Source organism: Galeopterus variegatus, unplaced genomic scaffold (assembly GCF_000696425.1).
Source record: "Galeopterus variegatus unplaced genomic scaffold, G_variegatus-3.0.2 Scaffold2749, whole genome shotgun sequence".
In the NCBI taxonomy this organism is placed as follows: domain Eukaryota; kingdom Metazoa; phylum Chordata; class Mammalia; order Dermoptera; family Cynocephalidae; genus Galeopterus; species Galeopterus variegatus.
In genome coordinates, this window is record NW_007728860.1 from 75,161 (window position 1) to 88,629 (window position 13,469).

Below are 13,469 nucleotides of genomic sequence, written 5' to 3' on the forward strand. Positions count from 1 at the left end.
CACACACACACACACACACACACACACACACACACACAAAAAAAAAAAAAACTGGGAGGGGGGGAGAAGACATAACAACTACAGTTCCTTGAAGTTGATATGACAAGCAAACAGAAAGGACATTGTTGGGTGAGAGGGAAAAGAGGGAGGAGGGAGGAGGGAGGGAGGTTTTGGTACTGGGCCACAATAATCAACCACATTGTATATCGACAAAAAATTAAAATAAATAAATAAATTAATTTTTAAAAAGAAAAGCAAACCCCAGGACCAGATGGCTTCATTGGTAAATTCTATCAAACTTTTAAAGAAGAATTAACATCATTCCACAAACTCTTCCAAGAAGTAGAAGAGACAATACTTCCCAACTCATTACCCTGATTCCAAAAACACACAATGACACTACAAGAAAACTACAGACCAATATTCCTCATGAATATGGATGCAAAAATCCTCAACAAAATGCTAACAAATCAAATCCAGAAACATATAAGAAGGACTGTACACTAAAACCAAGTGGAATAATCCCACAACTGCAAGACTGGTTCACCATGAGAAAAGCAACAAAGGTAATACACCATATTAATAAGAAAAAAGGACCAAAAACACATAATAATTTCAACAAAGAAAAAGCATTTGACAAAATTTAATACTTTTTAATGATAAAAGTACATCATTTAAAAAAATATCGGGGCGGCCCGGTGGCGCAGTGCTACAGTGCGCCGCTTGAGAGTGAGGCGGCGCTCCCGCCGAGGGTTCGGATCCCACATACAGACCGGCTGCTCACTGGCTGAGTGAGGTGCGGGTGCAACACCGAGGGTTGCGATCCCGTTGCCAGTCCCGGTCCGGTACGGGCGCGACACTGAGGGTTGCGATCCGTTGCCGGTCATGAAAAAAGGAAAAAATATATATATCATATTTAATGGTGCAAGACTGAAAGTTTTTCCTCTAAGATTAGGAGCAAAAGAAGATATCTATTCTCACCACTTCTATTCAACACAGTACTGAAGGTTCTAACCAGGGTAATTAAGCAAGAAAAAGAAATAAAAGGCATCCAGATTGAAAAAGAAGAAGTAAAACTACCTCTATTTGCAAATGACATGATCTTGTACAAGAAAATCCTAAGGAATCCACAAAAAAACTATTAAAGTTAATGAATGAGTTCAACGAAGTTGCAGAATACAAGATCAAGGTACGAAAATCAATTATAGCCTATACTATAATTCTAGTATATTATATACCATAGAACTATACAGTTCTATGCTATTTAGCAGTAAACAATCCAGAAATGAAATTATGAAAAGAGTTCAATTTAGAACAGCATTAAAAAAAATAAATACTTAGGAATATATTTAACAAATAATTGCACTGAAAATATGCACACTAAAAACTATAAAACATCACTGAAAAAAATTAAAGAACACCTAGATAAGTGGAAAGACATCCTGTGTTCATGAAATGGAAGGTTTAATTTTGTCAAAACAGCAATACTCTTCCGATTGATGTACAAATTCAACACAATCCCTATCAATATCCCAGCTGGCTGTTTTTGCAAAAATTGACATGATAATTCTAAAATTCAAGTGGAAATGCAAGGAACCCAGAATGGCCAAAACAATCCTGAAAAAAAAGAAAAGTGGAGCACTCACACTTCTTAGTTTCAAAACTTATTATAAAACTATAATACTAGAGTAATCTAGTACAAATAATTAAATACAGTTTGGTACTGGCAAAAGGATAGACAAACAGATCAATAGAATAAAATTTAAAGTACAGAAATACATTTTATATCCAATTAATTTTGAATGAGGATGCCAAGAAAATTCAATGGGGAAAGAATAGTCTTTTTAACAAACAGTGCTGGGACAAATGGCTAGCTACATGCAAAAGAATATATTTGGACCCCTATTTCACCATATGCAAAAATTAACTCAAAAATAGATCAAAAATTTAAATATAAGAGCTAAAACTATAAAGCTCTTACAACATCTAAAGCAAAAGCAACCAAAGAAAAAAACAGATAAATTGGATTTCATCAAATTTCAAAACTTTTGTGCTTCAAAGGTCACTATCAAGAACGTGAGGACAACCCACAAAATGGTAGAAAATATTTGCAAATCCTATATCTGATAAAAGCCCAGTGTCTAAAATATATAAAGGATTCTTACAACTCAATAATAAAAACACCAATAACCCATTTTTAAAAAGACAAATGATTTGAATATACTTAATTTCTCAAAAGAAGATATACGAATGGCCAACAAGCACATGAAAAGATGCTCAACATCATTAGTCCTTAGGGAAATCTAAATCAAAACCAAAATGAGATACCATTTCACACCCACTACACTACAAAAAAAAAAAAAAAAAAAAGATACACAATAACGAGTGTTGGCAAAGACATGGAGAAACTGGAACTCTCACATATTGCTGGTGTGGATACAAAATGGTGTAAAATGGGATGGAATAGTTTGGCAGTTCCTCAAAGAGTTAAACATAAAGTTACCATATCACCTAGCAATTTTATCCAAGAGAACTGCAAACACATGTCCACACAAAAACTTGTACACAAATGTACATAGTAGTATTATTCATAACTAAGCAAAAGTGCAATTATTCCAAATGCCCACCACTAAGAAAGAAAAAACAAAATGTGGTACAGCCATATAATGGAATATTACTCAGCAATAAATTTGAAGTACTCATGTACGCTACAATATGGATGAACCTCGAAAACATCATACTAAGAGAAAGAAGCCAGACACAAAGGCCACATTGTAGGATTCCATTTATATGAAACGTCCAGAATAGGGAAATCCATAAAGACAGAAAATACACCAATGGTGGCCAGGGAGTAAAGGGAAGAGGGAACAGAGAGTGACTGCTAATGGGTAGGAGGTTTCTTCCTGAAGGTGATAAAAATGTTCTGGAATTAGACAGTGGTGATGGTTGCATAACCTTCTGAATATACTAAAAACCACTGAATTGTACACTTTAAAAGGGTAATTTCATGGTATTTGAATTATAACTCAATAAAAATCTTTTAATACAACTTTAATATTAAAGACTTCAAAGAAAGGATCAATGTTATGAAATCACAACATGTATTGCTCTTTGAATCCACTTTTTCTGGTTAGTCTCCACAAATGTCATACTACCCATACAGTTATAAAACTTTTAATTCTTGACATCTGTTATAACTAATATAGAACACATTATACACCTAATTATAGCATTAAGGTGTTAATGTTGAGCTCATTAAAAAGTCTTGTGGATCATGAACTAATAGCTTTAGTAATGTACTAAGAATCCCCACAAGGAACTAAGCATGTTAAAAAATGTTGTGTTTTAATGGACTAGACACTGGAAAACTGAATATGGAAAATTTAAAGACTGCTTAGATTTAAAATAAGTAAACAATAACAATGATGACATCATTTCACTGACAGGGTACCCAGAAATCTATATTTTTGCCATAATATTCAGATCATAAAAGAGCTACCAAAATAGAATGAATGAAAAATACAGAAGGAAGGAAAAGGCTAAAGTTCAAAAACTAAACACATCTTGGCTACACAGCTGTGTTGAAAAACAATTTCTTATCTTGCAATTAGGAACTGATTTCTTTCTGAAAAACACAGGACACTGGGTTAACAAATTTCTTTAAAAGAAAATCTGTTTTGGCTATTGAAACATTAAAAGAACAGAACATCTGTTTTTCAAAGTAAAGACATATTGCATACAAGAATCAAATATCAAACCACTGATCTACAACTGAATTTAAAAAAAAAGAAAGCACACTATTCCAAAAATCTTTTTTTTTTTCCTTTTTGTCTATTTTCGTGACCGGCATCGGATCGCAACCCTCGGTGTTGCGCCCGTACCGGACCGGGACCGGCAACGGGATCGCAACCCTCGGTGTTGCTCCCGCACCTTGCTCAGCCAGTGAGCAGCCAGTCTGTATGTGGGATCCGAACCCTCGGCGGGAGCGCCGCCGCGCTTCCCAAGCGGCGCACTGTAGCAGTGTGCCACCGGGCCAGCCCCCAAAAATCATTTTTAAAGTATCTTATAAAAGGGAAAACTCACCATCCATGAATTCTGTACATATTGAAATCCTGTTTTCTACAAAAAACGCTCCATAAAATCCTATGATATATGACGAATCACACTGTAACAAAAATGAGACAAAAGTAGTTACAAGCCTACAAACCAATACCAAAGGCATGCTTTATAAGTAAAAATGGCCAAGAAAAAATTACCTTATAAAGAATTTCCAATTCAGACATAATTTGCTTCTGAAGTTCCAGTGTAATATCTAGTAGTATGACCTAAATATAGAAAGGTATTAGCATCCATACATTTATTCACCTTTAAATATAACTATAATCACTATGAAATATAAGAACTAAGAAATATGATGATTCCTTTATTCATCTCCCCTCCACGCTCCCCACCACCATAATCCCCAGAAATACAAACTGTATCCACATCTGTCTAACCCTTTGTATTGGGGGAGGTGGTACAGAAGTGATTGATGGGACCAAAGAAAAATAGCCAGGTCTCAAAGGTCAGCATTAATGGCTTTAAAAGTCAGTTAAGTTATAACACTCTTAATTTATGCACCCTATTTTGGTCACATTGGTTATTTTCAGAGGAGGAAGATAAGAACGACTCTGAAACCATTTAAAGAAAAACAATCTTGTGATTCAGACAGTACACAATAGGAGATAAGCAGAGGATGATGAGTAAACATAGCATTTAAAGTGGAGTTTTAGTTGAGAGAAATAGGAGTTTTAAAAATGTATCATTTTTTGTTTTCTTCCAGTTGGGTAATGTTTCTCTGTTAATACTGTACAGAATGTTAGAACTCGAAGGAACTTCATTTCATCTAACTCCCTTCTTTCAGAGAGGAGGAAGCCAAGGTTTCCGTCCAAGGAGCCACAGGGTCTGGTGATAGTAAGAACCCTCCTCTGACTCTGAGTCCCAGGTGCTTTCCATGTACTTCCTGATGCTTTATAGTTTTCCTTAAAATATCAACCACTGAGTCAGATTTGTAACAAAGAAATGTAAAACGTTTATAACTTTGCCTAGAATAAATTCTAGTTTATTTGAAACACTTCTTTTTTAAGAAAAAAGACCACCAACTGTTCAGATTTTACTAAGTACTTCAGTGAAACCAATTCAAGGGTAATTGTTTTTTACTTTTAAAAGACATTGATGAGAATAAAACAGGTGGAAGACAATTTTTAAGATTTATGGCAGAGTTTCTGACTCGACATTTCTAGGTAAAAACTTAACATTCAAGATTAACATGATAGCATAGTTATAACACCATCCAACACTGAGTTACATTTTGTATTACAAATGAAAAACATATATAATCATACTGGAGAAAAAATATAAATTATGAATTGCAAACTGCTGATAGAGCAAGGAAAGAAAAAGACAATTCTAAAACTGACATTTTATAGTACTGACATCTATTGGGTGGAGGGGAGGGTGAGAAAAAAAGACAGCTAGTTTCTATCAGGAGTTTGCTTTAGGGTTATTTATAAAACCTCTCACTAAACTAGATTGTAAGGGTAATACAAAACTGCCAAGAAACATTTAAACACTTCTCCTGATCAATAGTCATTTGCCAACAATATTCACTCACATTTTTGTTCCTGTATAAAAACTCAGCAACAAAATTCATCTAGCGTTGTTTCAATTCTATGCCATAAAACATTACAGCTACTTACAACACTGTCAAGTAGAGGGAATCTTTCACTCCAAAAAACTCTGCTAAAAGGAATGAACTTATTATTGCCCTTAAAGCAGCAGTTCTCAACCCTGGCCTCACATTATAATTACCTAGGGCACTTTAAAAAACATGCCAATGCACAGGCCTTCACCCAGAACAATGAAATCGAAATCTCTGGGGTTGAGCCCACATCTCTCATTTTTAAAAAGTTCCTCAGGTGATTTCAAACCCAAAGTAAGGTTGAGAACCACTTACTTAAGGTTTCAAAAATGCTATTTACACAGTGTTAAGATATATGACTACCAAGATATGACATCTCCAGGCCACCAGACTAAAAATGACATGATTCCACATAGCTAGCCAACATCTTGGAATTAACTCCAAACTACTGGCTGTTAACATATTATTCCCTTAATCAAGAACCTCAATTGGGTTCCCGTGGCCAAAGATAAAGTTAAACTCCAGAAGGACACTCAAAGAATTCTTCCACAATCTAGCTCAACTTGTTATTCTAACTCTTTCTCCCACTCCTCCCCACCACAAACCCACTCCTCATGTGAAAGCAGATGATTTTTCCTGGTCCAAACACATGTCCTGTGCTTTCCGCCACTTCTAGTCCTTGCTCCTGCTGTTCCCTCCACATGGAATGTGCATCCTCTCTCCACTCCAGTCACTGATTATAAAAACCTATTTCATCTTTTAGATCTGGCTTGAATGTCACCACCACCTGTACGAAGCCTATCCCAAAGCCCTCCATCAGAATTCATCTCTAGCTCTAGCCCTTAATATTTCTCCTTATCACATTCCACCTTTAGCATTCATCCCTTATCTCCTAAAAACAGAAGCCTCCAGAATACAGAGTGGCGGTGAGACCCTTAAGGGCAAGGACTGAGTCTCGAACATTCTTCTATCCCCCCAGCACCCAGCATAAGGTCTTACTCACAGTAATGCCCATTAAGTGATGTGGGATTTAATTAAAGTACTCCTTACAACCCTAATCCTTTAAATAAGAAGGTATTTCTAGACAGAAGAAATAGATTGCTTGATTTCTACAACTGAATTTTTAAAAAAAGACATAAACACCAAAATAAATAAAAGGGCCATACTGACCTAAAATGTAGCAAGGAATACTGTATTTGCAGTGCTAATCCATTGCACTCTTATTTGGTCTTGATTATTCTCAGTATTTGCCATAGTCCAGAATAGTGGAAATTCAATAATGGTGGAAAAGTGAATAAAGTAATTTCTGAGAACTTAAGAGTTAAAGTAAAGTACCTTAAAGTAAAGTACCTTAAAGTAACTACTCGAATGCTCTGTATTTTCTGAGAGAGTTGGCACTCTAGGTGGAAGGAAAGTAAAGACCACCTTAAAGTAACTACTCGAATGCTCTGTATTTTCTGAGAGAGTTGGCACTCTAGGTGGAAGGTTAATTCTCCTTCCCCTGGGCATTCCTGTGAGTGAGCTTTAAAATTGCTAAAAGTAAGTACAGTTCCTTACTTGAAGGCAATGGAGAAACTAAACAACAAAGACTCAGGGCCATACTTTCCAAAGACTCCCTGAGTCATCTTCGTTATTATTTTCTTCTTAGGAAGCACTTAATGTTTCAAAGTGGAGAGAATTAGAATATGAAGCATTCATATGAAGGAGAAAGGGTTAAGTGAGAAACTGAAATACCTGAGTGCATTTCCACTGCTCTCCACTACACCTCCAGGACAAATAAGGATGAGTTGTCAAGTTAAATATAAGCAGTCAAGTGACTGAATTATAATTTACTCTGTGCTCAATTTAAATTAGTGTGAGGCTATTAAAATATACAGTATAAATACGGCAATTCATCACAAGCTGTCATGGACGACTTCATTTATTTGCTGGAGTGGCACACGCTCCACTAAAGGGAAGGAGAGCAAAATCACAGGTCAAATTAAGCTGCTATTCTGTTTTAATTCACTTATTTAATCTGTGGCGACATAATTGTCTTTTACAGTATGTACAACTCAGAAAGGAAATTTGGGAGGATTACAGTCAGTATACAAATGATTAATCAAATGGCCCATTTAAATGCTAGTTTAAAAGCAGCAGAATCCCAAAGCAGTCAAAGAATGATAATCAGCACATGCGATACACAATGCTAAGAAATTTCCTGTTAGATGGATTTTTCCCAATTAGAAAAAAAACAATACTGGGAAATGTATTAAATCCTCCAAGCATTGCTGTTTGAAAGATTTTATAGAATACATTAATGGTATAAAAAGGTTCTGTTAGCAAGATGGCTAAGCGTATTTTTGTTTTCTGCTCTATTTATTTCCAATCGTCTTGCCTACCTACACCAAACAAAGAGCCAGTTAGAAGCACATTCCATGAGTTACATATGGTCATTATTAAATGGTTATCTTTAAGATGTGATTAGTATTCTTTTCCAAATATTCTCTTTGAGGCAGAAAATTTTCTAAATTCAATGATATAAAATAAAAATTCAAGGTACTTTTATTCTTCCCAAAACTCAACTTCTTTTTAAAATATCTGAAAGCATTTCTTCCCACCTCTGAAGTCTGAAAAGAGAAACATTACAATATGCTTTTTTGTCTAAACAATAAAAACATTTAGAAGGATAAAATTCGAAATATTTTGAGTAGGAAGAGAAAAGTAACAGATTTTCAAGGACTCTCATCTAATTGTTCCTTCAGACCTTCAAAGTGTGGGTCCAACTGACCACTTGACTTGGGAAATTAAATTTCCTTCATCATTCTATACAGGCATCAGAGCCCTGCAGGTGATTCTGTTTAGACAAAGACTATGATTTGCTTCTCTTCGCAATCCCTCTGTGACACCAGGCAGCCCTGTTTCACAGCTGAGGTCACTGAGAGGTTCAAGTGACATGCTTGAAGTCACACAAAAGTCAGGAGAGGGTCAGGAAAAGATCAAATGCGCTTCTAACTCTTAACCTTCCATTTCACCCTTTAATATAAAAAAGCTGAGAAATATTCTAGGTGAAAGCAATGGTCCATACAAAGAACACTATGGGATATTCTGTATGTGAGCTGAACCTGCTTTCAAGATGTTACTTCAAAAGATGAACTAAAGACAAACAGAAGAACAAAAATGTATTCATTCATTTAACAAATCATGTGTTGTACACTTACTCATTATGTATAATGCTCTACACTAGAACCTATATGCAAGGTTCTGCAGGCATCACTGAGTAAGGTAAGAAGATAAATAAGATATGTTCCATACTTATAAAGAGATTTTGATATAATAGGGAAAATACACAGGTATACTAATAGCATTCAGGACAGTATGTGATAACACCCTTAAGAGATACAAACAGAGAATTCTAGAGAGGCTCAAAAGAGAAAGTGAGTGAAAGATATACCATATGTGACAGGGCTTATCTGGAAAAGTTCACTGGATGAGTAGGCTTTTGAACTGATCCTAGAAGGGTGTTAAAGATTTTGATAGGTGGAGATACAGGTGAAGGCATTCTAATTAGAGAGGAACATGTGAATCAAAGTGTTGAAGTGAGATAGTACCTAGGTTCAGACATAGCAACGAGTTCAATTTAAAAGCAGCATAGGATTCAGACATGTAAGATAATGCTATAAAAGTAGACTGATGACACAATGTGTAAAATCTTGAGTTCCAATTCCTGGAGTTTTTAGTTTATTCAGGAATTAACGAGGATCCTTTGAAGACTTTCAAGAGAAGAGATGTGACCAGAATTAAGCTTTTGGAAGCTACTGAGCAGTTGTGGGACCATGGCTGTAGGGAAAGTGAAAGTAAATGGTCAGGTTCCCTCAGATGTTCGGAATCTTGCCTAGCATTTTATGTAGATGATAACTGTGCACGTGCACCCACGTGTTCCTCGGTTATTGTCTGATGTAGATGCACATGGTGTTGCTGGGTGATTGGACTTAAGTATAAAGGACAAAGGGCTCTCATCCATAGTGTCCCCCACCCCCGGGATGCCCCTTGGGGGGCCACAGGGAGGCTACTACAGCTGCTGGAGGCTGTTGCTGCAAATTGTTGCTTCTGGTGCCCCTAGGATGCCCCAGGAGGCCACCACCACCACCACTGCCACTGCTGCCACCGCTGCTGCTGCTGCTGAGGAAGCTGAGGACTGAGCTTTGGAATGAACCTGTGAACTCTGCCAACGGCTCCTGGGATCTTTCCCAATTACCTAGCTCATGACCCGCATGTAAGGGGTCTGTGACCCAGTCTGTACAATGGGTTTGAGGGGTCTGTGAGCCCTAACCCAACAATGGGCAAGTCATTTAACTTCCCTGTGTCTCAGTTTCTACATCTGTAAAATGGGTATCAATAACAGTAACAAAAAGTTGTTGTGAGTATTAAATGAGGAAAAGGTACATAAAGTGTTTGGCACAATATAGATCATCAGTAAAAGGTAGCTTCTATTTTACTGACAGAACAGGTCAAAATCTGAGCAACATGTCTGACAAGAGGCAAAAATAAACATATGGATTAGAGTGGTGACAAGAAAGGAAGAAATACAAAAACAAAAAACAAACCACACAGAAAAATCAACAGTCTTCCAGACACTGGACATTATCCAGAACAGGTCAGGAACCCATCCCTGAGATGAAAAACAAGTAAGCTGAGCCCTATGGCCATCCAGCTTACTAACTAGAGAGCTTCCAGGCCCCAGGGCAGGAAGGGGAACCCAGACAGAGCTCAGGCATCTCCCTAAGTTGAGAAGACAGAACTGGGAGTCTGAGGTAGCCAAGGCAGCTAGAATTTGCTGGCAGAGGACTAGAGGGAGACAGCTCCAGAGATCTACAGAGGCGGCCCTGGAGTCTTCAGCTGAGTAATGATCAACACACGGATGTCAGGAAATTACCTGAAGTCGGGGAAAGAACCACCAGAGAGACCAGAGAAAACAATCTCCAGACCTACACAGGGCAGGAAGAGTTTGTGTTGCCATCAGCCAGGGATGAAAACCTTGTAATTTCCAAGGCACTGGGTAGAGCATTCATAAGAGGACCGCCTCTAGACTATAGCCACTGCACTGGTCCTATCTAATAAAGTTTAAAAGCAAGTCTTGAAAGGATCAAATTATTTCAAAGTCATTAAATAGCATCTCAGAATGTTAAGAAACATTTATTTTTATAAAAATATTTATAGGAATGCAAAAATACCTAGCATCTATGCCATGAAAATTATAAGGTGTGAAAAAAGCAAAAAATATATCCAAGATGAAAAAAAAAAAGGAATAAGTCAAAACTGACCCAGAAATGACATAGATGATAGAATTAGTAGATAAAGCCATTAATTCAGTATTATAACTGTATTCCATACATTCAAGAAGGCAGAAGAAAGACTGAGCATGTTAAGTAGAAACACAGAAGATACAAAAAAGGCCCATTGAAACATCTAGGGAAAAAAAGAAGAATTTCTGAAAAAGACTCTGGACAGGATTAATAGCAGATTAGATAATGCAGAAGAAAAGATCAGTGAACTTGAAGACATAGCAATATAAACTATACCAAATGAAACACAGAGAAAAAAAAGACTAAAACAACAGAGCATCATCTTGCTGTGGGACAACTTCGAGTTACCTAAAACATGCAATTGAAATTCCCAAAGGTGAGGGAGGAATACTTAAAGGAATAGTGGTTAAACTTTTTCCAAATTTGATTAAAGCTAAATACCCACAGATCCAAGAATCTCAACAAACCCAAGCATATGAATCACAAAGAAAATTACATCAAAGTTCATCATAATCAAATTGCTTAAGACCAAAGATAAAGAAAAAAAATCTTAAAAGGAGCCAGAGAAGAAGCCAGTTCTACTGTACAGAGGAACAAAGATTTAAAATGGCAGTAAACTCACTGGAAAGAATGTAATCCAGAAAACAGTGAAATAAAATCTAAAATACTGAAAGAAAGGAGCAGTCAACCTAGAATTCTGTATCTAGCAAAATACAAATACCTTCCAAAAAGGAAAGTGAAATATACACTATTTCAGACACACAAAGCTGAAAGAATTCATTACCAAGAGACCTATAACAAATGTAAAAGGAGGGAGGTCCTTTAGACAGAAGGAAAATAATACCAGATGGAAATCTGAATCACACAGAGGAATAAGGATGCACTGGAATTGGTAAATATATGGATAAATATAAAACACATCTTCCCTGGGCCGGCCCGGTGTCGCACTGCTACAGTGCGCCGCTTGGGAAGTGCGGCAGCGCTCCCGCCGAGGGTTCGGATCCCACATACAGACCGGCCGCTCACTAGCTGAGCGAGGTACGGGAGCCGCACCGAGGGTTGCGATTCCGTTGCCGGTCCCGGTCCAGTACGGGCGCGACACTGAGGGTTGCGACCCGTTGCCGGTCACGAAAAAAGACAAAAAGGAAAAAAAAAAACAAAAAAACAAAAAAAACACATCTTCCCTTACTTTTTAAATGTCTTTAAAATACAGATAGATATCTGAAGCAAAAACAATAACAACATATTTGGGGTTTATAATGTATGAGGAACTAAAATGTATGAAAATAACACAAAGGCCAGGAAGAGGGAAATAAAAGTATACTACTGTAAAATTCTTAAACCATAGATAAAACGGTACAATATTACTTACATAGGGAGACTATGATAAGTTAAAAATGTATACTATTAACTATAAATCATTTAAAAACGGCATACAGACAGAACAAGTAGAAAACAAAGAGCAAAATGACACATTTGAATCCAACCATATCAATAATTGCACGAAATGTAAATGGTCTTGACACCCCAATTAAAAAGCAGAGCTCATAAGACTGAATTTATTTTTTTTAATATTAATAGTTTATTAATATCATGAAAAACTCCGTGGTAAATTTTTTTTCAGGGTCTCTGAAGCTATTACTAATATGGAGCTTCATCAGACTAAATTTAAAAGAAGGACCCAACTATATGTTGCCTACAAAAAATCTACTTCAAATATAAAGATACAATAGGTTACAAGTAAAAGGCTATGTCATGCTAATACTAGTCAAAATAAAGCTGGAGTGTCTATATTAATATCAGACAATGTAGATTTCAAAGCAAACAATAGTACCATGGACAAAGAAGGTCACTTCATAATAATAAAGGAGCCAATTCATCAAGAGGACATAACAAGCCTAAATGCACCTAATAATACATATTCAAAAAACATGAAGTAAAAAATGATAGAACTGTAGGGAAAAAGCAGACAAATTCCACAATTACTGTTGGAGATTTCAACATCTTTTTCAATAACTGATAGAATAAGTAGATAAAAATCACTAACCATACATAAGATTTGAACACCACTATCAGCCAACTTGATCTAATTGGCATTTATACAATATCCTATAAGGAAAAAGCAGACAAATTCCACAATTACTGTTGGAGATTTCAACATCTTTTTCAATAACTGATAGAATAAGTAGATAAAAATCACTAACCATATATAAGATTTGAACACCACTATCAGCCAACTTGATCTAATTGGCATTTATACAATATCCTATACAATGGACTATATATTCTTTTCATGTGCACAGGAAACATTCACCAAGGTAGATATTCTAGGCCATAAAACAAGTCTCAATAAGTTTAAAATAATTCCCAATATACAAGTATGTTCTTTGACTGCAATGAAATTAAATTAGAAATCAGTAACATAAAGATATCTGGAAAATCTTCCAATATTTGAAAACTAAATAATGTACTTCTAAGGATTAACAAAAAACTCGCCTGTTTTG

At 36.2% G+C, this 13,469-nt stretch overlaps 1 protein-coding gene across 1 annotated transcript in view; it reads right to left on the bottom strand.

Annotated features, from left to right (window-relative positions):
• Nucleotides 1–13,469, bottom strand: part of LOC103598824 (dual specificity mitogen-activated protein kinase kinase 5) — a 151,557-nt gene that overhangs the window by 52,407 nt on the left and 85,681 nt on the right. Inside the window, exons 10-11 of the mRNA XM_008582877.1 lie at nt 4,257–4,325; nt 4,084–4,165 (exon numbers count right to left, since the gene is read on the bottom strand). Coding sequence (XP_008581099.1) covers nt 4,084–4,165; nt 4,257–4,325 — 151 coding nt within the window. The remainder of the gene's footprint in view (nt 1–4,083; nt 4,166–4,256; nt 4,326–13,469) is intronic.